Here is a 24,085-nt window from a genome sequence, read left to right on the forward strand (position 1 = left end):
CCCTTAACTTGGCAAGCATCAAAATATTAGAATGAAAATTTGGAAGTAGATATTTTTAAACTAATTTATGGTCGCTGAATTCAAATATGTTATCAAAAAAAATTTTGGACTTTAAAAGTTCAAAGTTATCAATTGTATCTCAAAAGATACATTGCCATGATAAGGTTATTATTAACATGTAAAAATATATAGCGAATTTCAATTTGATTTTTCTATTTTAATTATTCTAAATTTAGATTTATAGTTTTTTTGATCTTGATCAGTACTATAAATTATCTATTTCTTATTTTATTATTTACAATAGATTTGAAATATTTTCGTAGGTTCAATTAATAATTAATAACGGTTGATTGAGACCACTATAGGAAATATTAATTGTGTTTAAAAATTATTCAGTTCATCTACATTTGGTACCTATGGATTTGATTACATTAAATTTGTTTTACTTTTACAAAAATATTGATTTTGTTCATAGGCATTTGGCTATTATTATCTGGTGGACAAAAATTAATCATAATTTACTGACCCATTTAAAAATGTTAATATCCACAGTTTTCTAGAATTTAAATTAGTTTATATTAATTTATGGTAATATTGATAATTTTGATCTAACTTAACATGGGGATTAATTTTCTTATATAATTGTACAAAAGTAATTTATAAAAATGAAAAATTGTTTTAATAATATTTTTTCACGGATTTGTTATAATTGCAATGCCTTTGAAAAATCAACAAGTGCAACATTTGCCTAAATAGGGGCCATGGTGCTGCTGACTGCGCTTTAAACCAGTCAGCAGCATCAAAACAGCAGCTGCAAAGGCGGCAGCGGCAGCGGCAGTGGCAGAGGCAGCATTAGCAAAAGCCAAATGGCTTGAGGCCGAGGCTGCTGCTGCTGCTGAGGCTGCTGCTGGCACAAAGGATGGCCAGGAAGATGGTAAGAAAAATTTAAAAATTAAATTAAATTAATAAATGAAAATTAATGATAAACATTTGTTACAGATGCTACAGAAACAAATAACGAGTAAGTATTCAACGATCCATATCAATGTCTATGTATTGTATAAAATTCGTTATTACATTGTTTTGTTTTATATTTTTATTTCAGCCAATAAACGTTTTAACTTAACAGACAATTTCTTACTCGTTTTTCTTTTAATTTTTCTAGATTGTTCTAGGCAAAAGTTAATAGTAACTACATAATGCATTATATAAATATTATATAAATAATAAATTATATAATAATAAATAATTAAAAGATTAAATTAGTTTTAAAAAAAATTAACTTTTTTCTTTATTGAAACATTTTAACTACCTAGTTGATGCCCACTCTTAAAGATATGACTTAGTACATGTTATATAGTTATATTATAGTACATATATTTGTGTACAAAGGGTTCAGCCATTTTTATAATGATAAATTAATAATTATGTTAAACATAATTACCTACAAACTTTAAACACCCATAACTTAATTTAAAAATAAAATATAAATAAATATCTACCTGCAATAATAGCTTATAATAATTATAAAATAACTTAAATTCTGGTGTATTCAGGCCATTAAAACATAAACCACCCTCCCTTTTCACCAACCACTGAAAATTATTTCCTAAGCTAACAAATCAATAATAATTTTACTAATTAAATAGTTTAAGGTAAGTACAGTTTAATAATTACAATTAATAATCATTTTTTTAATCATTATTCATGAATTTGTGATTGTTATTCGGTAGATAAAAAATTACAATATCTTAAGCACAGTATATTTGCAAGATATTATTTAAAGTGTAATTTTGATTAGGTACTTAAAGTTATAAAAAAACAGGCGGACCTCTAGTTTAAGAATTTGAAGGTACCTATATCAGTAAATGAGCAGATACCTATAATTATTCAAAAATATTGGCAACATAAAAATTTGTAATTGTAATGTATTTTAATTTAATAGCAGCTGTTGTATGAATGGTTAACAAATAAAAATTTGAAACTAACAACCTGATAAATATTAATTTTAATGATTTTTGTTCCAAATAAAATGAATGCACAATAACAGAGAATAAGTTGGTATATTGCAGTTTATTTCTTTTATAAAAATTAATATCATTTAAATAAATTACGATATAATAAATAAATAATTCATTAAATTCTATTATGTAGAATCATAGGACATAGGATACACTATTATAAGTAAAATATAGCCCTACTTACTACTAGCGCTTTACGTGAAAATATTAACTACTGAACCGTAAGACTTTCAGACCGGGTTAACTACTTATTACTCTATGGTAGCGGGCCGGCTATGATAGCTAACCCACATATTATTATACCACAGATTATACATATCTGTGAGCTAACCTGTATAATATCTTAAACCGTGTTATAACCATAGATAATAATATATTATTATCTTATCTATCTCAGTGGGATAACACTACAGAATAGTGATATTAGTGATAATAAATTAATAAATAATATTATGCATGCACCTTGACCTTATAGCTAATTGGCAATTGATAATACCGTGGTGCTAAACGTGAAAAATTAAATTTTTGTTTTTATTTTGTGCTAAATAGTAAGTTTAATAATGATTTAATAGCTGTCAGTTCTTGACGTTTTTGTAGGTATATAGAAAAAAACATGTGTATTTGATTGCCATTTGTTACGTTTATGTACAGAAGAAAACATTAATAACTATCATAATTAACAATTACCTATGAATGCAATTAATCGCTATCCAGCGGCAACACATAGAACACGACAGTTTTCACGACGTTGGTTAGATCAAAAGTTAACATTGAAGATATAAAAGTTCTGAGTTCTACAATAAATGGATTGTTTGTATGAATATATATACACATTTTTTTATAGTAAGTAATGCTTTCTCATACATTAAATACCTGAGTAAAACACTATTTGCCGTCCCACTTTGAATCAGACTGCGGACTGTCAGTTATGCTTGAATACATTAAATTAAAAATTCAATAATATATTAAATGCATAACTCATTTTATTTTCAGATGGCATGCAGTCAACACATCTATCGTTCTAATATTATGGCTCAAGAATGTTTTATTGAATCTATTAACAAACTCAGTTATTGTTGTATCCTTTACTTAAAATGAAAATTGTATAATGAGTAATTATGTACAAAAAAATAAATTATAAAATAAAGATTTATTTTAAATATGCGTTTATTTTCAGTGATATAATTTGTTAATGGTAATTATTTTTTGTTTTCAATTCATAATTATCATGTCTTTTAAATTTTTGTGGTTGTAAAATATTTTATTTGATTGTCCATGAATGCCGGTGTTGCATTGTCACAAGTTTAATGATGATTTATACAAGTGTAAAATATTGTATTCAGTACCTTATATTAATAGTTTATTTTTAAATTAAAATCTATATATTTTTCAGGCGCATGTGATCAAGGTTTTTCTGTAAGTTTTCTACTCGGTTTTCCTCGTGATTTCATTTTATATTTTTATTTTTTCTGCGGTTATTCTCTAATAAACTACTGACTCTAAACATTTAATTGTTAGATATATACAATTTTATTCAATTTTTATTGTTTATTTTATATTGTGTTTTATTATTTACTTTATTATGTGTTTTAATAGTTTTTATTGTTAACAGTGTTTTTTTATTATTTTATATTTAATTAAATTTTTTTTGAATATTGTTTTATTTTTATTTTTTGTTTTAGTTGTAGTTTTAGTTTTAGGTATAGCTGTCTAAAGAGTTTAGACTCTTGACAGTTAAAAGTGTCGACGAGTTACTGTTTCAGACACAAAACAGCCGACGAGTTACTGTTTCAGGCGTATAAAATTGTCGACGAGTTACTGTTTCAGACACAAAACAGCCGACGAGTTACTGTTTCAGGCGTATAAAAGTGTCGACGAGTTACTGTTTCAGACACAAAACCGCCGACGAGTTACTGTTTCAGGCGTATAAAAGTGTCGACGAGTTACTGTTTCCGACACATAAGCTAAAAGATGAGTTTAAAAGATAAATTGCAAGAGATAGCTCATTATATTAAATCTGAATATCCAGAATTAAATTTTGAGAATGTCTCGGTTTCAGATAGTTGTGTAAGTAATATCTGCACGATTATCTTCAAAAAAGATAATGATCGCAATTTAAAAAAATCATTAGTCAATGCTATTAAAAGAAAAAGTTCATCTCTTCGTAAGTGTATTGAAACTATGAACTGTGATGATGTGGCTAATAAATCAGAAATGAATAGTAGTAAAATAATAAAGTGTATTGAGAATTGTAATTACACGGCCAACGATTTTATAAATTACAATTACAAAACTCTAAATGAGATATGTAGACACATTAAAGTTACTATAAATAATGCTAATAGACGTAAAGTGTACAGAGAAAGCAAAAAGTACCTCAACTTGTCCTCTTGTCTATGAGTGGATAACACAGACATTACTGATTCAGATAGTTTTTGTTTTAATGAAAATTCTGGTAACGACAATGGTACTTTTGAAAACTGCATTTCATATTCTGATCACACAGAGCCTGAACTTGTGCAAAAAGATAATGTTTCATCTGAACACACTATCGTATCCCCATAAAGTGATTTCAGTTTGATGATAAAGGATCCACTATTACCTAGTAGTACTCCAATACTACCAGAAAACATAGTGGATGAATCTGTATTTGTTACACCATGCAAAACAACAAATGGAAAACATCATGTACCAAGCCCCCTCAGGAATGCTTTCTATAAGAAAACGCCTGTTAAGTCTGGTATTGTTTTACCTTTGAAAACAAAAAATCAATTTCCAAAACAATGTGATAACCATGATTTTGTGTGTTATGAAGGATCTTTCAAGTTTTCATTTGAAGAATGGTCTCTTATGAATTACATTAATCCCAAAGGTGAAACCTGTTTGGATAAGACTAAATATCCTATTATGTTCAGAAAGCGCATAAGAACTGTGAACAATACATGCGTCGTTAATGCAGAAATGGTCAGATATTTTAAAAATCATTGCAATGTATACATGTATTGTAGCCATGAAGGGTGTAAGACTTTTAGGATTAAAGTCCAACTAACAAACGGTACGTTCGTGGCAAAGGTGTATAGTTCTAGTTTGAATTATCATCACAATCCTGATGACAATGGTCTTACAAACCACGTCAAAGGGTTTCAGCGAGACTTGAACAAGGAAGCGCTTAAAAAAACTAAAGCGTTTTCCTTTAGGTCAGACAATGTTGATATGGCATCACCCACCCAGTTGAATTGTGGCAATTTGCAAAATATTAAATCAGATGATGTAATCAGAAAAATCAGATCAGAGGCGTTGACCGCTGATGATTATGATAAAGATGATTTTCATGATATTGTATTGATGTGTAACGATAAAGAAAATGACTTTGTACAGCATGTCGGTATACCATCTGTGCACTGCTATAGTAAAGAACAGTTGGATATATTAAAAAAACTGATTAAAAATCAAAAACCAGTAACTGGTTATTTAGATGCAACTGGTACATTGGTCAGGAAAATTAACAATAAAAGCAAAAGAGTTCTATACTATGTTCTAGTTGTTAATGTCCCTTTACCTAGAAACTCTAGTGTCACGTGTCCCGTTGTTGAAATGATTAGTTCAGCACACGACATAGTTGCGATTTCACAATGGTTGACCGCTTTTAAAGCATTTGTTTTGAAACACAAACTGACTTGGCCTGTATTCACAAATATAGTGACAGATTTCAGTTATGCACAAATGAATGCCTTGAGCATTGGATGGAATGGTTTTACTTCCATATTTGATTACCTTAACTGGTGTTACAGAGTATTGGTTGAAAACAATGTAGGGACTAATGTCACAATCATAAACATCTGTGCGAATCATTACACAAAAATCTTAGTAAACCATGTCTATACATATTTTCAATCGGAGACAAACAGTTGTAAGACTGTAGACAAAATGAAAAGAAATGATGTTATTGATTGGATATGTTTACTGTTTAATGCAGAGAGTTTGGAAGATGTTGAAAATTGGTTCAAAATATTTTCAGTAATATTATTGTCTCCATATAGAACAGTAGAAACCAAATAAGCTATTAGTACGATGAAAGATAAGTGTAATGTCAACCATCAATTGTCGAATGAATCGAACAACGAAGGCGAAGATTACTCACAAGAAATAAATAAATTTCTATGTGAATCAGATACAAGTAATTCCATGATGTACTGTAGATTTCAGTCGATCAAAGAACATGTTAAATCTAGGCTTTTAGATTGTTCCATAAATATAGAAAATATAAGTAATGAATATTACGATGAATAATATTTACACCAATTTATACTCAAGTGTGTACCTTTCTTAGCACTTTGGACACCAATTATGAATAATAAAATCAACAGTGGTATTGAAACCCGCCAGAGTAATGCTCCGTTGAATCTTGGTTTAAAACAGTAAAAATTGACATACTTGAAGGCGATCGAAGGTTAAAAAGCGGTCGGTTTTTAAGACTTATGAGAGGGCGTGTGATGAATGTGCACAAACAAATAAAGTACAATATTAGAAAAAAAACTTGTACGCGTGCACTTGATTTTGACAGTAAGGCTAAAATCTCAGAAGTGTCTAATCATAACCATTTAGAGGCAACAGAAAGTTGGGGAAAAAAAGAAAAACAACATAAACATCTACAACATACCAAGTACCGTCCCTTCAAAGCTCTATCGTTAAAAATTCCAAAGTCTTCGACCACTATAGCAGATGAAAATAACATTTTGCCCAAAGTGGTTGATAGTATTGAAAACGTTGTGGTCATAAAATGTGACAATGAGACTAGGCTAACTGTAGATGAGTCTTGTAATAATGCTCTGATTGTACACGATTTAAGTAAACAATATGATGATAATTGTTTAATGAAATCGGTTTCGACACCAGGAAGTCATAAATCTCCTTTTCGTAAAACAGTGCCATCAAAAGATTTTTACCAAAATATGCTCCCCAGAGATTTGAAATATTACAATCCAATTAAAATGCCAAAGAATAAAGATTATTTGGTCGGAAAATATAGTTACATATCTAGTGATCAAAATCAAGACATTCTAACTGACCTTTACTTCTTAGATTTTGATTCATTGTCTAGAGGAAATTGGTTGTGTAACTTTGTTATTGATATTTGTTTGTTATCTTATGCTTTTAAGTTACGTTTAAGAAACACACACATTTTATTATGTAACATGGTGATTCAGCTAATGGGAAAAAGAGAAATAGGCGAATAGTATGACAAAATTACTTTCACACAAAACAGTATGGTTATCCTACCGTGGTTAGTGAATAACAATTCTCACTGGATTGTAGTTTTTATAAATTTCAAAACCAGACAGTGTTACATTATGGATCCAAGTAATCCATATGACATCGACAGTCGAACATCAAAACTTCGTTTCAAAAAGGTACTTGAAACATTGCAATCAAATGTTGTATACGGTGACGACAGACAATGTCCACCGTTAACACTAATTGCATGCCCTTTAGAAAACATTCCGATACAAAAAGATACATTTAATTGTGGAGTTTATATTATATATTATGCATTTACAATTATGGACAGTTCTAAGTTTAGTTTAGAGTTTGATCCTAACATTCACAGAGAAAATTTAAGACCTATCTCTTGGAAAATTCTGAAGACATGACAAACATATGCCTATACTGTAACTGTCACTCCGATAAACACCGTTGTCACCAGGAAGATGAATGTGTGGAATGGGTAACGTGTTCTGTGTGTTGTCGTTGGATAGCGATAAATTGCATTCCTGAAAAAGACAGAACTGTTAATTACGATACTAATGATTTCTTCTGTTTATTGTGTCAGAAATGATGTAATTAAAATATACAGCAATAATTAGACTATAGAGTTAAAGCACGCGACAAGTTGAAAATCAATAATCATACATAGCTTTAAAACACAATTTGTAACCACACCAGTTATGCATTTAATATATTATTGAATTTTTAATTTAATGTATTCAAGCATAACTGACAGTCCGCAGTCTGATTCAAAGTGGGACGGCAAATAGTGTTTTACTCAGGTATTTAATGTATGAGAAAGCATTACTTACTATAAAAAAATGTGTATATATATTCATACAAACAATCCATTTATTGTAGAACTCAGAACTTTTATATCTTCAATGTTAACTTTTGATCTAACCAACGTTTCACTCCATACCATATTTGTACACTAATAAATTTTCCAAAGCAATATTGCTGTGTGGAAACAAATATATAAATCCTTGTTTAACTGTAAATAAATAAAATTGATACACTATTAATTATTACGATATGAATACTTATTAATTTAAGCTATATATGCTGCTGCTGGGTGTCGTGTTCTATGTGTTGCCGCTGGATAGCGATTAATTGCATTCATAGGTAATTGTTAATTATGATAGTTATTAATGTTTTCTTCTGTACATAAACGTAACAAATGGCAATCAAATACACATGTTTTTTTCTATATACCTACAAAAACGTCAAGAACTGACAGCTATTAAATCATTATTAAACTTACTATTTAGCACAAAATAAAAACAAAAATTTAATTTTTCATGTTTAGCACCACGGTATTATCAATTGCCAATTAGCTATAAGGTCAAGGTGCATGCATAATATTATTTATTAATTTATTATCACTAATATCACTATTCTGTAGTGTTATCCCCACTGAGATAGAGATAAGATAATAATATATTATTATCTATGGTTATAACACGGTTTTTAATATTTTTAAGTTTAATTTGATTCTTTTGTTCGTAAGTTAAAGTATTAAAACCACTAGTTAATAATACATCTATTATATTGTCTTTTTGCATTTTTTAAATAATTAGAAATATAACAAATATCAAATAGAAGATAGTATAAAACCCTGTAGTAAACGTGTTATAGTTATTAAATCATAAAAATGCACTAAATTATGACAGCGACTAAGAACGGCGCGCGGTACGGCAATTATTGTCGTGAACCCAGTCTCAATAGAGTAATAAACCAGTAACTGGTTGTTTAGATGCAACTGGTACATTGGTCAGGAAAATTAACAATAAAAGCAAAAGAGTTCTATTCTTTGTTCTAGTTGTTAATGTAATCTGGAAACAGCAAAGAAGCAAAATAGTACAAGTACTTCAAAATAGAAATTTATAAATGTATAAGTAAATGTAAAAAATTAATATTCAAGCTTTTTAATGAATATTGAATAAAAACAAATAATTATCAACAAGGAACTCTGTTGCTTTACTTTCTTGGTAGGTAATTAAAAATAATAATAGTATTTTAAATATAACAATTAACAATTTATAACATTATTATTCTCCTGATTGACTTTAAAAAAAAATTGACAAAATATTATTTATGTTATTTAAAGTGACAGTGTGCTCGTCCATCAATTTAATTTTCTTTGCATAATATTCTTTTTTTAATTCTAGTTTCTGAAGTGCAATGTCCGCTAAGTTGTTTGCAGCTTCATTATGATTCTCTAACTGTTTTAATTTAGTTGTTTTTATAAGATCTATGATGAATAATTATAAATATTATTAATCAATTTTATAAATACATTTTAAATAAAAATATAAAATAAGTAAATATTCTTACTTGGTCTTTGACTAATTTTGGGTTCTGGATTAATGGAAACTAATGTTTCTGGCATTATGGATGTATTATCCAGTGGCTGATAAGATGCATCTGGGACTTCAAACAACACTACATAATATAATTACAGATTTTAATTTCACTAAAAATGATTTTTACGTTTCAATACTATTTTATTTAATAACAATTTTGAATTTCTGTTTAAATTTTAAACTATATTGTAATTTGAATGAATTATATTTAGAAAATGATTCTGTAAAATATTTGATTAAAAGGATTTATAGGTCACCTAATAATAATAGTTTAATTTTTTTACAATAAAAATTGTTTTTAATTTGACACGTTTAGCTGAGTACAAGTTTATTTTCATAAATACTATCATTGTTATAAACACACTCACATTCATCTCCTGGGATAATTTCAACCAACTCGCTATCCATTTGAGAAGTATCTATGCAAATAAATCATTGATATTTAATTTTAAGTATTATGTATTAAGTACCAAATTGTTTTTGTTTTACTATATTTATATTATACCTAATTGAAAAGTTTCATTTTCATAAACAATTTCTACCAGAGACTCAGAACTTTCTGTATGGCCAGTTACAGCAACATCACTTACTTGAGCAATGGCATTCAACTGGACATCTGACATAGTAATGGTACAGGGAGGCCCACCCCCGGTTCCATTACTATGCCGTTTAATAGCTGCAGCCTTACTTTTGGCTGTTGCCTTGGTATCTTGCCATGCCTAGAAATAATGATAAAATATCATCCGAAATATTAAGAGTTAAATGACTATCACCCGGATGCACAATCTGTGGGTTGCTGGTCACCGAAAACTGCTTAAGTACCGCCTACAGAGAATATAACCAAATAACCAATACTTAGCAAATCTGTAAATTTGAATTGCATAGTCAATATTTGAAGTGGGGGGATAACATTATTAATATCAATGTGAGGGGGCTTCGATCCTACACAATTAAAAAGTAAAGGCCAAAGTTACATTCATCGTTTATTTTGAATTAAAAAAAAAAACGAAATTCAATGATTTTGAAACATATTTTTTGGCTTATTTATTAACGATAACCAAAAATCTTTAATTATCATATTTCTAAAAAATTAAACTGTTTTTATTATAAAATACTGCGGAGATCAATTATTGTTGCATTAAGTTAAAAATGAATTACCTTTTTCCATTTGCTTGATGTTTTTTCTACGCCCGGCAACCCATTAAGTTGGGTCGCTATAGCTTCCCATCTTGCTTTCGCTAGTTTTGAGGTAAACGTGGTTGAAAATTTACCGGCCATTAGTTGGGGGTCGAGAGCCAAAAGGTCAACCAACAACTTCATTTGTTGTTTTGTTGGCCTGCTTTTTATTGGAGCACTCATTATTACAATAAACCAAAAACAACTATACAAAAAATCAAACAAACTTGCGAAATAAAAGGTACTTAAACTTATTACTTAACGTAAAAATGTAAAACGTATACTTAAAAGTGAGACGCGCAAGTACAAAACTGCAAATGTTATCTATATTCTATAATGGTGATTAGTGATTACTACGTCTTATCCATCCGTATTTTATCCTACTTATTACATTTTGAGGTTAGAATAATGTATACAAATATGTTACCGCAGTGGTTCATGCGACAAATATTATTCCATTGGATATATGATAAAATTTTATCGATACTAGTTCAAAAATAGCCTACAATTTAAACATTCGACATTAATTAATCGTATGCGATAATTTTATCATTTTATCGCATGCGATAAATATGTCACATAATCTATAGCTCATTTCAAAAATTGGCCTCTAGGGCCAGGTTGAAACAATGTTGAAAACCAGGTCTATGGTTATTGTAGTTAGCAATAAATATCCTCTATTGCAAGTTTTCTTAAAAAATAAAGAAACGCTATCAACAATAAAAATGATTTTTATAAAAATAAGTACACAAAATGGAAAGAATCTAAAGTACAGCAACAAATTACTCAAAAAAAAAAATATTTCAAATGTACTCAACAGTGCACAATTTAATTGTTTAATTGACATTGAGCTCCAAACGTAAGTTTGCAATGTTACACTATTATTTACTAATTCCTCATAAAAAAAAAACGATAAATTTGAAAATCCAATACATTTATCTGACATTGACATGGAAATGTAAGTATAAAATGTTTGTTTTTTTATTAGAAACCTGGTCCTCTTATTAATGTGAGTAATTTAAAATGTGGTAACTTAAGTATTTTTTATTTTAATAATATAATTTTTAAAGGTTATATTTCCTAATGAACGCCAATCAAGATACAAAGGTTTCATTTTCATACCTATTCATTTCTTTATGTTTACATTGATTGTCCTGTATTTTACTATTTTTACTGGATACCTTTTTGGTGCTACTTGTTTGCAAAATGGATCTGGTATTTTGTGATGATAAAATAAGGATGTTCGGTAATGTGAAAACTGCTAAACAAACTTTGTTTACATTGTTTATGTTATCTCCTTGGTTATCCTCTATAGGATATCTTGATAAATAATCTGCAAATTTGTTAAGTCGTCCAGCTCGAAATACTGGTTCCTTATGAAATGCAGCTAGATCTACTACGTATCATGCAAACTTCCTGTTAAATTTAGCTTTAATTATAATGTAAGCTGCAGAATAGTTGTGAGTTATCAATTTGAAATTGTTTACCAATTAGATAAGAGTCGAAATTTTTCAGTACCTAATTGACCAATGAACTACTGTGACTTCCAATTCGTTACTATGATATCTTTTCTCTGCATCTTTTAAAGATCGGCTTGCAAATTCTATTGAATAACTCGTAATTCATTATCTTGTATTTGAGTTAGGCAAGCACCTAATCCATTGTATGAAGCGTCTGTCTCAACTGATGTAGGTGCGTCAGGTACAAAATGTGCTAAAATCGGAGCAGTTATCAGTGCAGTCTTCAATACGTATGTTCCGCTAGCAATATTTGATAAGGTAGTGCAGGGTTCCCAAACACATGAAAAAACTACGAAATACACCAAAATCATATTTAACCAATAGATAGCGCAAAACACTAGCAATACAAATCAAATTAAACAATATCCGACACCTACGAGGTACGTGGGAGGCCAAGTTTGGTAATTTTTTTATAACACTTACAAGTCAGTTTCCACTTTTTAAATGCTATAAAAATTTTCGTTATAACACGGACAATTTGAATATGCAATCAGATCGCGGCGAGTCGGCCTGAAAATTGTCAGGAGCTCGTGGAAGGACGGCGATTTGGATCGAAATACTAGGTACACAGTAATCACGGATAGAATATATTTCATTCATTTATTTTATGAAGTTGAACATGCTGTTTGGAGGTAAGTCACCACATACATTAATATTCACGACTGTAGCTTGGCATAAATTCAATGATGAAGTCATATAGGTACACAGGTGTAAGTGTGTAACACGATGTTCTGACATATGGAATAACTTTTTAGGTATTGAATATATAATTTTTTTTATACGTATATAATTTGTAGACGCGTGCGCTACATGTACTATATAAAAATAAATATTTAATTTTTTAATAATTCTATAATATATTTTATGTTTTTTTGGAAATTTGAATTATTTTATCATTCATTATAATAAGGGGAATGTGTGGTTGTATATTAGTTATTATGTTCTATATAGCCATATATAGGATAAAAAATTCAAATTTCCAAAAACTTAATAAATTGTAGAAAATTAAGAACACCTTTATAAATATTTTAAACATCAACATTTTTCTTAAAATCAGGTTTATAAAGTAGCTATTTTGGAGTTTTCAAATAAATTTTTTTATGAAACTTAAAATTTTAGATTCTGAACGAAGTATTGATTTTACAATGATGTGTGCGTGTGTTTTTTTTGTGTCTGTGTACACTACAGCAGTACAGCATAATTAGTCGAAATAATGTTTTAATTTCAAACTTCTGAGGTGGTTTCCGATGGCAAAGTGAATATCATTGGTGCATTATGGAGGTTAAAAGTAAATATTTTCAAACAGTTTTCAAAAAAATCGAGAAAAACAAAAAAAAGTGACGGAAAAACGTGAATTTTTACGCAAAACCAGTTTTCGACCAAATCGATTTTTCTATATGGTTGTAATTTAAAAACTGATCTCTGTAAATACTTGAAATTTTCACCAAATGTTTATGTCAGTGTTATCTATATACAGTTAAATTTTCAAAAAATTTTGACTTTTTTTTGAGTTATCTATAGACCATAGAAATTATCGATTTTTATGAGAATTTTTTTTTAAGTGTCAATAAAAAAATGTTGGATGATCAAAATAACTTGAAAATTTAATTCAAGGTTCCTTATGAGTTGTTCTTAATGTAGCTAAAAAAAAAATTAAAAATCGTTAGTCACAATTTTTTTTTTAAGCGTTTATATTTCAAATTTTTACAAAATCTGTCGAAAACGCGAAAATTTGAAGTTGAAAAATCATAAAATTTTTTGTGTTAATAACTAAGGATTAAAAATACAACACCAAGTTTTCCATAAGTTTTCCTTCAGGTATCTGTAGAGAAAACTCGAAGCATCATCAGTAGCAATTAATGGTATATTAAAGTACCTATACAATTTACGGGGAGACTTTACTTTTGTTTAACTAGTGGCTATTTACATACATTTTTGCTTAAAATGTTAGCATTTTATTCAATGCAGTAACTGATTAAATTAGCTAAATAATTCCGAATATAGTTAATTATATTTTTAGTAGATAATGTATTCAACTTCATTATAAGTTATTAATTTGAACTACTGAAAAAATACAGATGAATTGCATCGTTTTTTATATTATACAGTATATTGTTAGGTGTAAATATATTTATTTATAAAAATGAAATTCAAACTTTAATTAATTAATATTTAATTTATACATATAATTAAAACTGATAAAATAAGAAGTATAAAATTGTATAACAATAAAAATATTTAAAATTTTAGCCATATTTTTTTTTATAAACAAGTTCAAACCTTCGTTTTTTTTTCTGCACACCGATTATACGAATATACATATACTATTAAAATAACGCACCGCCCGGTGGCAAATTCTACTGATGAGACTAGTCTCACGGACTCCATACAAAAACCATTATGGCCGTGATCCCCCCCCCCCCTCCGAACTTTTATATGCCATTTATAATACTAGATTGGAGACTGTTGATCAACCGTCTCATTCGTATTGCGACCTCAGTCCATCGTTAATCATTATCGCCATTTCCAAGAATGGTGTACCTAGTGCTATTTTCCTAGAACGTATGCGTATTACGTATAGGTACACTCACCACGACGAAGAGAATATTTATACACACATACATATATTATATAGTAAATAAAGTTGACAAAAGTGATATTATATTTACATAGATCACACAAATCCATATGAGGAAATATTTTTAAAAAAATTAAAAATTTGTTTTATTGCTATATTATAATTATTGGGAAGACGCCGTCTCGTAGTCTCCTCTGACGCACCGCCCCTGAGCATCATTATAGGAAAAATTTTAAGTGCGTTTGAATTTTAAATTTTTAGGAAATAGCGTAACGATAACGATTTATCTTACATTAATTATAAAAGAACTTAAATTTTGGTGTATTTAGGCCATTAAAACATAAACCACCTTTTTCACTAACCACTGGAGATTATATCCTAGGCTGACAAATCATTTCCATTCAGAATCGTTTTTTGTATACAATGATAACTATCATTGGATTCAAATTTAACACTCCTATAATATATAATAATGATCCATATAGCACCTAATGTACAGCAGAGCGGTACCCACTTACCCGCTTTTTTAATTTTCAGAATTAAAAATTAAAATAATTGTTTTTTATATATAACACATGTAGCGCAAGCGTCTACTTATTATTTATATAAAAAAAAAAAAATTAAAAATATTGAATACCAAAAGTTATTCCATATGACAGAACATAAATTCATGATTTATTTTTTACCATTAGTAATTTATTTATTATTAATATATTCAAAGATCTATAACAAATTAACAAACAAAAGTACTATTACACAACTCTATGTTATAAACAATTAATACTAAGTACCCACAACAAAGATATTTACAAATACATTAATCTTACAGTAAATTTACACTATATCACTAAAAGTATTTTAATTTTAAACAAAACGCATTAACAAAAAATACAATTTATTTTCATGAAAATATATATTTAATTGTAATTTACAAAACACAACACTCATTGTAAACAGATTTACAGATTATGTTTGATAATAAATGTTAAAAAGATAAATAAATAATGTAATATTAATATCATAAATGTTCACTTTTTATAATTACTTACTAGTTAATTTATATTTTTTATTCGTTATGCAATTTAATTTACAACCCCATAATAAAATTAATTGTACATAAAGACAATATTATATTTTATAAAGTTATTTTTATTATTTAACAGGTTAAACAATATTGGTATATAATTATAACAAAGGCCAAAGGATTGTTTTACATTCCATAATAATCTAAGATCATTCCTTAAACAATATTAATATATATGTTATAATATAAGGATAAAAAAAATAATAGTTTAATAGATAGTTAAGTAGTATAATAGTATTAATATAGTTATAAGGATTCATTTCAATTTTGATAGTAGTCGAGGAAGGATCCTACTATAATAGTGTTGTAGTTATAATTTAAGGATTTGATTTACAATTGATAGTAGTCGAGGAAGGCTCCTACTGTAATAATAATATAACAATACATTTAAATATTGATAAGTAGTCGAGGAAGGCTCCTACTAATTTTAAAATGAGTGTATTAAAAAAAGTTGAAGAAATAGACCACTTCATTCAACAAAAATATCCTACATTGGAATTTGGCAGCATAGATGTACCTCATGAAGCGATTAGTGATATCAGTAATGTGATATTCAAGAAAGATAATTGCAAAAAAGCTAAAAAGAATTTAATTATGGCATTGAATAACCCTAATTCAGCTCTGAGAAAATTGTTAAATAGTAGTAAAGAGGACGATTAACACTTTCATAAAATGCTTCTAGACAATGGTTATATAAAAAAATGATTTTTGTACTTATAAGACAGAGGTTGTTAATTCAGTTTGTAAACTATTAAAAATGAAATATAATCGTAAAAACCAATTCAGAGTATTTCGCATTGTCAAAAGAGTTTTGGACTAAATGAAGTATCTGTTAGTCCTAAAGAATTATCTCAAAGAGAAATGTTTATGTTAGGTCAAGAAAATGAACTAAATGAGAGTACTTTGGTGGGTCTTAAGAGAAAATTGTTTACAGATGATTTTTCTAAAAAAGAAGACAATTATACATCCAATATCATTGTAGATGATTTGGACATGGGTTTGAATGAAAAAATTCTTGAAATCAATAATAATCCTTTTCAAATTGAAGATGATTGCTGTAATACAACGGAAGAAATTGATTATAACAAGAATACCGTTTCTATTAAAGAAATTAATATCAATGACGATATGTTTACCACTCCTAAGAGGAAATCAGTTATTGTCATTGCTCAGAAGTTGGTTTTTTCTGGAAAGAGGTCTAATCCAATAGAAATAAATAATACACCAAAAGCAGATTTGAATGAATTAATTAAGAACTCAAAAAATGTGTGGGATACAGATGGTTAAACAGAAACAGAAAATGATTACAAATCGTTATCAGTTGATAATATGGACATAGCTTTAATAAAAGAAAATGAATTTGAAATTGATAGACATAGTTTTGACACTTCCTTACCAATCGAGGATAATGTATGTTATGAATCAGAAGAAATTAATGTCACTGAGGAAAAGTTAACCACTCCTAAATGTAAATTCAATATTTCCTCTACTGGAGATGACTTGTATACCTCAGAAAAGATGCGTGACTCTGTAATTGTTTGTAACAACCAGAAGAAATTGGCCAGAATAACAATACGGTTTCTGTTAATGAATTTAATGTTGATGAGGAAATACTAACTACACCTCAACATAACTTAAATGTTTCATTTACTGGAGATTTGTTTACCCCGGAAAAGAGATTTAAATCTATATCTGTTTGTAACACCCCAGAAGCAGATCGGAAAGCGTTGCCTAAGAATTCAAAGAATGTATATCCGTTAAAGGTAAGGTCCTTTAATAAAGGCAATAAAATGAAAAATATAATATGTTATAAAAAGTGTACTGTTGTGGAAGGAATCATTATTTTACAAGACGAAGAATTGAAACAAATAGTTGATGGTACAATGCAAAAAAAATCAAGATATTTCAAATGAAATAAATGATTTGTTACGTGAAAATTTTGAAACTGTAAATAACTCTTGTGTGTTGACGATTAAAAATAAAAATATTACCAAGAAAGGTTTGACATGTTATGAACTTTGTCGGCATGAATCTTGTAAGTAGTTTAAACTAGTGGTACTAGTGGTGGAGAAAAAAACAACTGACAGTTTGGCAAAAATAACAGTTCTGAGTAACAGCCACAATTACAGCCACTATGGTAAACTGACTACGTTTTTGAAGGGAAAAAATCGACAAAGACAAATGCAAATATCAAAGTACTGCCAACCGATGAATATACGACAAAAGTACATTTTAAAAGCCTCTCCTAGTAAACTAAAACGTGGTAACTTGTGCAACATAAGGTCTGATCGGGTATAATATAAGATGTCTCACGAGCAAAAGAGTCTTGATGATCGAGCGGCTGACGACAAGGTTGATATGAATTTATTGAAAGATAAATGTTCAGAATTCATTCAGTATGTATCTGACCCGAAAGAGAAGAATTTTGAAACTTATTTATTTATTCGAGATCAAGTTAATGTATTAAGAAAGATAAGTTGTGTTACAATTCACGTTGATGCGATTGGTGGCGTGGTAAAAGAAACTATGAGGGATCCTACATTGTTCAAAACGGGAAAAAGAAAAGAAAAATTATTATTATATTATGCGGTTGTCACCATGTGCAATAAGAGGATAATTCCAATAGCAGAATATTTGATGACTACACAAACTGCTGGAGCTATAACAAATTGGCTAAAGGAGTTTCGAAAATTCTATGAACGACAGTGTGATACAAAGTTCATGGCACATGTTGTCAGCGAATTTTCAACAGCAATACTAAAAGGGTTTGGAGAGCATTTAATGAATGTAACGAGGTCGTAGAATATTTGAATAAATGTTATGAATTCATGTATGAAGGAAAAATATTTGATTGCAACGCACTGATTAGTCTTTGTTGTTGTCATTTAATAAAAAATATATCTGACGATGCTCACAAATATTATAAAGGAAATGGGAAGAAGATGAATGGATCTTTGGCGTGCTTGGCAACTGCTTGTATCTCGCCAGCTTTCAACATAACCACCACGAAATGTCTGGACAAATGGTTCACTGCAGTTACAACGGTGTTGTTGTTACCCTACAAGACTATAGATGTGGAAGAGGCCATGAACACCTTGAAACAGCTCAGTCATGAAAGTCCAAGCAGCCTAGTTGATGAGCTAATAACAAAACAAAAAAACGTTATATTAGATGAACAAATAAGAGATGCTAAGACATTTTACCGGTATAAAGATTCCAAGTTCTTGTCTCGATTTGAAAATATAGTTGTACAGGTAAAAGAAACATTAAAAATGTGTACTAGCTCTGAAGAAAATCCATTGTATAGCATTGAATTCCACAATGATGAAAAAATGCTAGCGCATGAAATGTGGAAGATTTGTTCAATTCACTAGAAGTATTATACTGAGTAGATGTAAGAAAGTACTTCTAGATATACCATCCAATTATTGTGCACTTCTCCCGGTCCAAAATATACAAAAGAAAATCACAAAAAAAGAATGTACGTCATTCATCAATTTTATTTCGTCATCATCTAACGATGACGAGGAAAAAGAATGTTGGGGACCGAGAAAGAAATAAACAGGGTTCTATGTTAAGGATCATTTAAAAGCTGCTTCAAAGCAATTTAAGGCACGGACAGTTATGAACCAATTGTCACCGATGGAAAACGTAAATGATGATATTATTCGTTTGACACCAAATGTAAATATGCTCTCATTAGATTCTATAAGATCAAATGATGAAATTGTAACTCCAAATAAGACCTTATCAGAATCTCTAATTTCTATAAAAAGTTACTAATCTCCAGTTGATGGTCTACGGTGTAAAATGGATTTATATGAAAATAGATTACTAAAGGATAAAAACTATTATGGCCCCATTTTGAAGAAAAATGGAAGACAATTGGATTATGTTGTTGGCATTTATAATTGTGTTAAAGACATAACTCAGTGCCATGAGTTATTCTTCAGTGACTTTGACACACTATCAACATATACACCTGAAAATATAAAAAAAATGTGGTTGAGTAGTTTTTTTATTGATATAGCACTGGGTGTAATGAGAGAAACATTTTGCGAGTTTAAAAATAAAATAAAAATATTGAGTTGTGATGTATCGGGTCATTTAAATAATGGCCCTTCAAAAAAGATTTCAAATTTGGAAACTATAGTTGTTCCAAAAAAGAGTTTGCTCGTAATGCCATTACATGTAAATGGAAATCACTGGGTTATCATATTTGTGGACTTTGGAAATCATAAATTCTATTATTTTGACCCATACCAAACTACGGAATATAATAAATGTAGACATAATTTTGTGACTATACTAAGTGAACTGAAAAAAAATCATGTGTATGGGGAGGTAGGAAATGCGTGGCCAGAAATGAATTTTCAACTATTTTCTGACTATCCTAAACAAACCGATAGTTATAACTGTGGAATTTATGTGTTGTACTATGCAGAGAGTATGATGAAAAATAAGATTAAAAACTTAAAATTCAATAGAAACTTTAGCCCAATGGTATATAGAGAGGTTTTGAAAGATCTTTTGTTGGAAAAATCTGATTTCATGAGAGATATTTGTTTGTATTGTGGGCGTACGGACAAACACAAAGAGATAAAAAAGAACAATATTGATTGGGTTCAATGTGACACATGCAACAGATGGATAATGCTTCAATGCTTGTCATGTGTAGAACAGACACTAGATTATGATGATAATTTTAAATGTGTTTTGTGCATGTCTATTAAAAAAAAAATACAAGGTAAGTATTAATGAGTAAATTAAAAGGGTTAATATAATATGCATATAAGTAGTATATGGCAATTACAAAGACAATGAGTGGAGTAGGCCTATGTTGGGAAACCACTATAAATAAAACGCGCCAAAATGCAGTACCTCCAGTTTTGTTGAATACAATGCTAAGGTGGTGTGGAAATCTGTTAAAATGTCTAAATATACTAGTACATATTAAATTTACCTAATATAGTACATATTAAACTTACATAACTGTCTACAAATTCAATTTATGTAAGTTCTGAAAACCAGATTTAACTTGTCATCCAATCTACTTTACTATAAATAAATCTCAAGGCCAAACAATGTCTATTTGAAGTTTGGATTTGGAAAACACATGTTTCTCACATGAACAGCTATATGTTGCCTGCTCAAGTGTAGGAAAACCATCAAATCTCTTCGTGTTAGCGAAAGACAGGTTAACCAGGAATTTTGTACACAAAGTAGTACTTAGATAATTTTTAGTTTTAATAATTTAATTTATTTTTGTATGTTTTTAATGTATATAGTATATTTTGTAGGTAGGTCACTGATTAACATTTGTGATTTATTATATTGTTTACTATATTATTAAAATTATAAGCGTAAGTAACTTACTACAAAAAAAGGTATTATTATGTGACTATCAGTATTCATACAGCCAATTAATATTTATAATTACATTTTTATATATACCGGTGGTGTTAATAATTATCATTGTTATTCATTATTAACTACATGTAAAATATTAACGTTCAAATTTTAATTTCTCCAATTTATGTTTACAAATAATAATTAATTGTGTTGGTATGTTATTTGTATTTAGATATATTAGTTTCAGTACGAATTGTTATTTTGAAGAACATTGTATTACATTTTAAAACCACCTTATCTATAAAAATTGAAGATCTTAGTATTAACATTCTACTAAAGCAATTTTTGCTTTATAGTTTTCGTTGATTTTGGATTTTGTAATACAATTTTAACTTCAAATTCATTATAAAAAAAAAAATGTCTTTATTTATTTTAATAAATTTTTCTTAATTACTTACTAGTAAGAAACAAATTACCAACAAGACATCCAATTGTAAGCATTTCTATCGATGATCAGTATGTAATACAATTCTATGTACCACCTTAAGTTGGTATGGATTTTAATAAATTATTGATCATTGAGCATGTCACATATCTAATGTCTATATACTCATTATGAAAATTAAAATTAATAATCTAATCTGTGACGATAGAAAATTATTGCTGTGATTAAATATCAATAATTTCTCCTAGATATGAACCTTCCATATGTAGTGATATAAACCAGCGATTCTCAAACCCTGCTCCGCGGAGCCCTGAATTAAGTATCTACATATATTATTTACAGTTAAATTGTTTACAAGTTACATTAATATTGTATAAAGTTTGTATATAAGCAATTTATTGGTCAATGATTGTTTAAGTCAGTGGTTCCCAAACTTTTTCCTATCGCGGCACATTATTATTAGTTTTTATAAGTCACGGCACACTTTGGATAAATATTATCTACTTATCGAATAATATCGTTATTAGGTAATAATATAAAAAAAAGTTCAAGTTGTCGCGGCACACCTTTCAAATTTCACGGCACACCCTTTGGGAAACACTGGTTTAAGTTGTAAAATTGGTATTTCAAGTTCTTGGGACTCCGTGAATTTTTTTTAACATATCAAGAGCTCCACGAAAAAAATGTTTGAAAATCGCTGATTTAAACGATTCTGATTAGTCGCTGAATGCTATAGAAAACTGGGATGGTCAAGGAAAAGACCAAAATGCAATTCTAAATAATAAAACATCAAATTGCAAATATTTTTAACTGTAAAATTATAAATGCACAAAAAAGAATCAAGCCAGGACGAAACCACAACAGAATCTATAAAGCAAATCCACGAAACTTCTAAACCACAAAAAATCCTTAATTTCATAACACTAAAGTTATTTCATAATTTAAAAATACACACAATAAGTTAGAAAACTACATAAAAGCAAAAATAACCTAGATAAGTTATTGAAAATATTAGTATTGCAGAAACAGAAGACACATTGAATGAAAGTTGGGATTCTTTGTTTCCAGATAATCCACTTGAATGTAATCGAATTTGTTGAATTATCCAAATATCTGTGGTGTGCCATTCACGATGTTCGCATCTGGCTCACCCGATCCGGTCAGCAGATAGTCTCGGCCAAAATGTCCAGATACGCTGCTTCTAAAATAAGGAAAATTCCGGTTGGAAGGACTATGTGTAGGATCCGCCTCAGGACTGTTCTCCCGGAGAGATGCTTCAGGTACCAGCAATTTGGCCATAACGCCAGGGCCTGCAGTGATCTAGAGAGGTCAGGAGCTTGCTAGAGGTGCGGCAAGACCGGTCATCCCATGAAAGATTGTACTACGTCTGAGGACAATTGTTTGGCCTGCGATCTAGCGGGTCTTCCGAAGGTGTCACACAAGCCGGGGTCCGGAGGGTGTGTGTATGTCAGATTGGACTCTGGACAGCTTACCATGTTTCACAACATACAAATGTTTCCTAACTCCGTTTCAATAGATGAAAATAATCAACAGATTCCAATAGTTGATGAGCTGTGACAAGAATCAGTACTAACAACACGGTTTCCAACGAATTATATTATATAATATATATTGTATAAGTATTATTTATTACTGTTAACGTTTGTATTTGCTCACACTCCAAAAGAAAAAAGGAAAACACGATTAAAATATTATATTTAGTACAAATAGTACAATATTTATGTCAATTAATGTTCTTTGTAATAACTAGGTATAATAGCTTGTCCAGAATCTATGGAGTTCGGACAAATATTATATAAATAAATTCATTATTTGACTACTCACTAATGACGAAATTTCTTTATTCATTTATATTAATTATCTTAATTCTATAGTGACACAGAGTACTACAAAGCACACCACCTGTCAAAAGCGCACGCCAAATTCCTCGCCGGCTTCGCACCCAAATGGCGGGGAACGGTAACATTACAAGCACGCGTAGGCAAAGGCGTGTTCCTTACGGACCAACAGCCACCACGCAAACTTCACGTGACATGAAGAGCGCGCCACTTTCCCAACACCACCACTAACAAATTATAATATATCATTTTATTGGTATATATATATTTTGTATTTTTTATCTTATTGTTATTTTTTTACTATGTAATCATGTATTATCTGATCCACCACACACAGTCGAGTAGTTCGTAGCCAACGCCATGGACCACAGGAGGAGCGAGAACAGCCCCCTACAACAAGCCACAGAACTGCTGGAACG

General features: G+C 29.4%; 1 protein-coding gene, 1 long non-coding RNA gene and 2 pseudogenes across 4 annotated transcripts; 2 read left to right on the forward strand and 2 right to left on the reverse strand.

Moving 5' to 3' along the window:
* Window positions 1–7,536: 7,536 nt before the first annotated feature.
* LOC126551845 (uncharacterized) lies at window positions 7,537–8,663 on the reverse strand. 2 transcript variants are annotated; one of them, XR_007605728.1, is made up of 3 exons: window positions 8,551–8,663; window positions 8,099–8,280; window positions 7,537–7,792 (listed from the first exon to the last, which is right to left on the reverse strand). It is a non-coding gene; the product is annotated as an uncharacterized LOC126551845 (long non-coding RNA). The 2 variants fall into 2 exon arrangements; XR_007605727.1 differs by having other exon boundaries at window positions 8,099–8,651.
* Window positions 8,664–9,348: 685 nt separating this feature from the next.
* Window positions 9,349–12,083, reverse strand: LOC126552151 (uncharacterized). 2 transcript variants are annotated; one of them, XM_050206767.1, is made up of 6 exons: window positions 11,951–12,083; window positions 10,811–10,991; window positions 10,158–10,371; window positions 10,021–10,071; window positions 9,624–9,731; window positions 9,349–9,540 (listed from the first exon to the last, which is right to left on the reverse strand). In XM_050206767.1, exons 1-6 carry the CDS (start codon window positions 11,956–11,958, stop codon window positions 9,356–9,358), a joined length of 747 nt encoding a protein of 248 aa, XP_050062724.1. In that variant the 5' UTR covers window positions 11,959–12,083; the 3' UTR covers window positions 9,349–9,355. The 2 variants fall into 2 exon arrangements, with proteins under 2 accessions (XP_050062724.1, XP_050062723.1); XM_050206766.1 differs by having other exon boundaries at window positions 10,811–11,033.
* Window positions 12,084–16,265: 4,182 nt separating this feature from the next.
* On the forward strand, window positions 16,266–17,297 carry LOC114130168 (uncharacterized; annotated as a pseudogene).
* Window positions 17,298–19,634: 2,337 nt separating this feature from the next.
* LOC126552473 (uncharacterized) lies at window positions 19,635–21,909 on the forward strand (annotated as a pseudogene).
* Window positions 21,910–24,085: the final 2,176 nt, after the last annotated feature.

The sequence above is a fragment of the Aphis gossypii genome, chromosome X, assembly GCF_020184175.1.
Source record: "Aphis gossypii isolate Hap1 chromosome X, ASM2018417v2, whole genome shotgun sequence".
In the NCBI taxonomy this organism is placed as follows: domain Eukaryota; kingdom Metazoa; phylum Arthropoda; class Insecta; order Hemiptera; family Aphididae; genus Aphis; species Aphis gossypii.

Bases quoted from the DNA above. Each gene is read 5' to 3' on its own strand.
- LOC126552151 (XM_050206766.1), bottom strand. The intron at 10,372-10,810 runs GTAATTCATTTT...CATTATTTCTAG, and splicing joins CATCAAGCAAATGGAAAAAG to GCATGGCAAGATACCAAGGC. The intron at 9,732-10,020 runs GTGAGTGTGTTT...TATATTATGTAG, and splicing joins AATTATCCCAGGAGATGAAT to TGTTGTTTGAAGTCCCAGAT.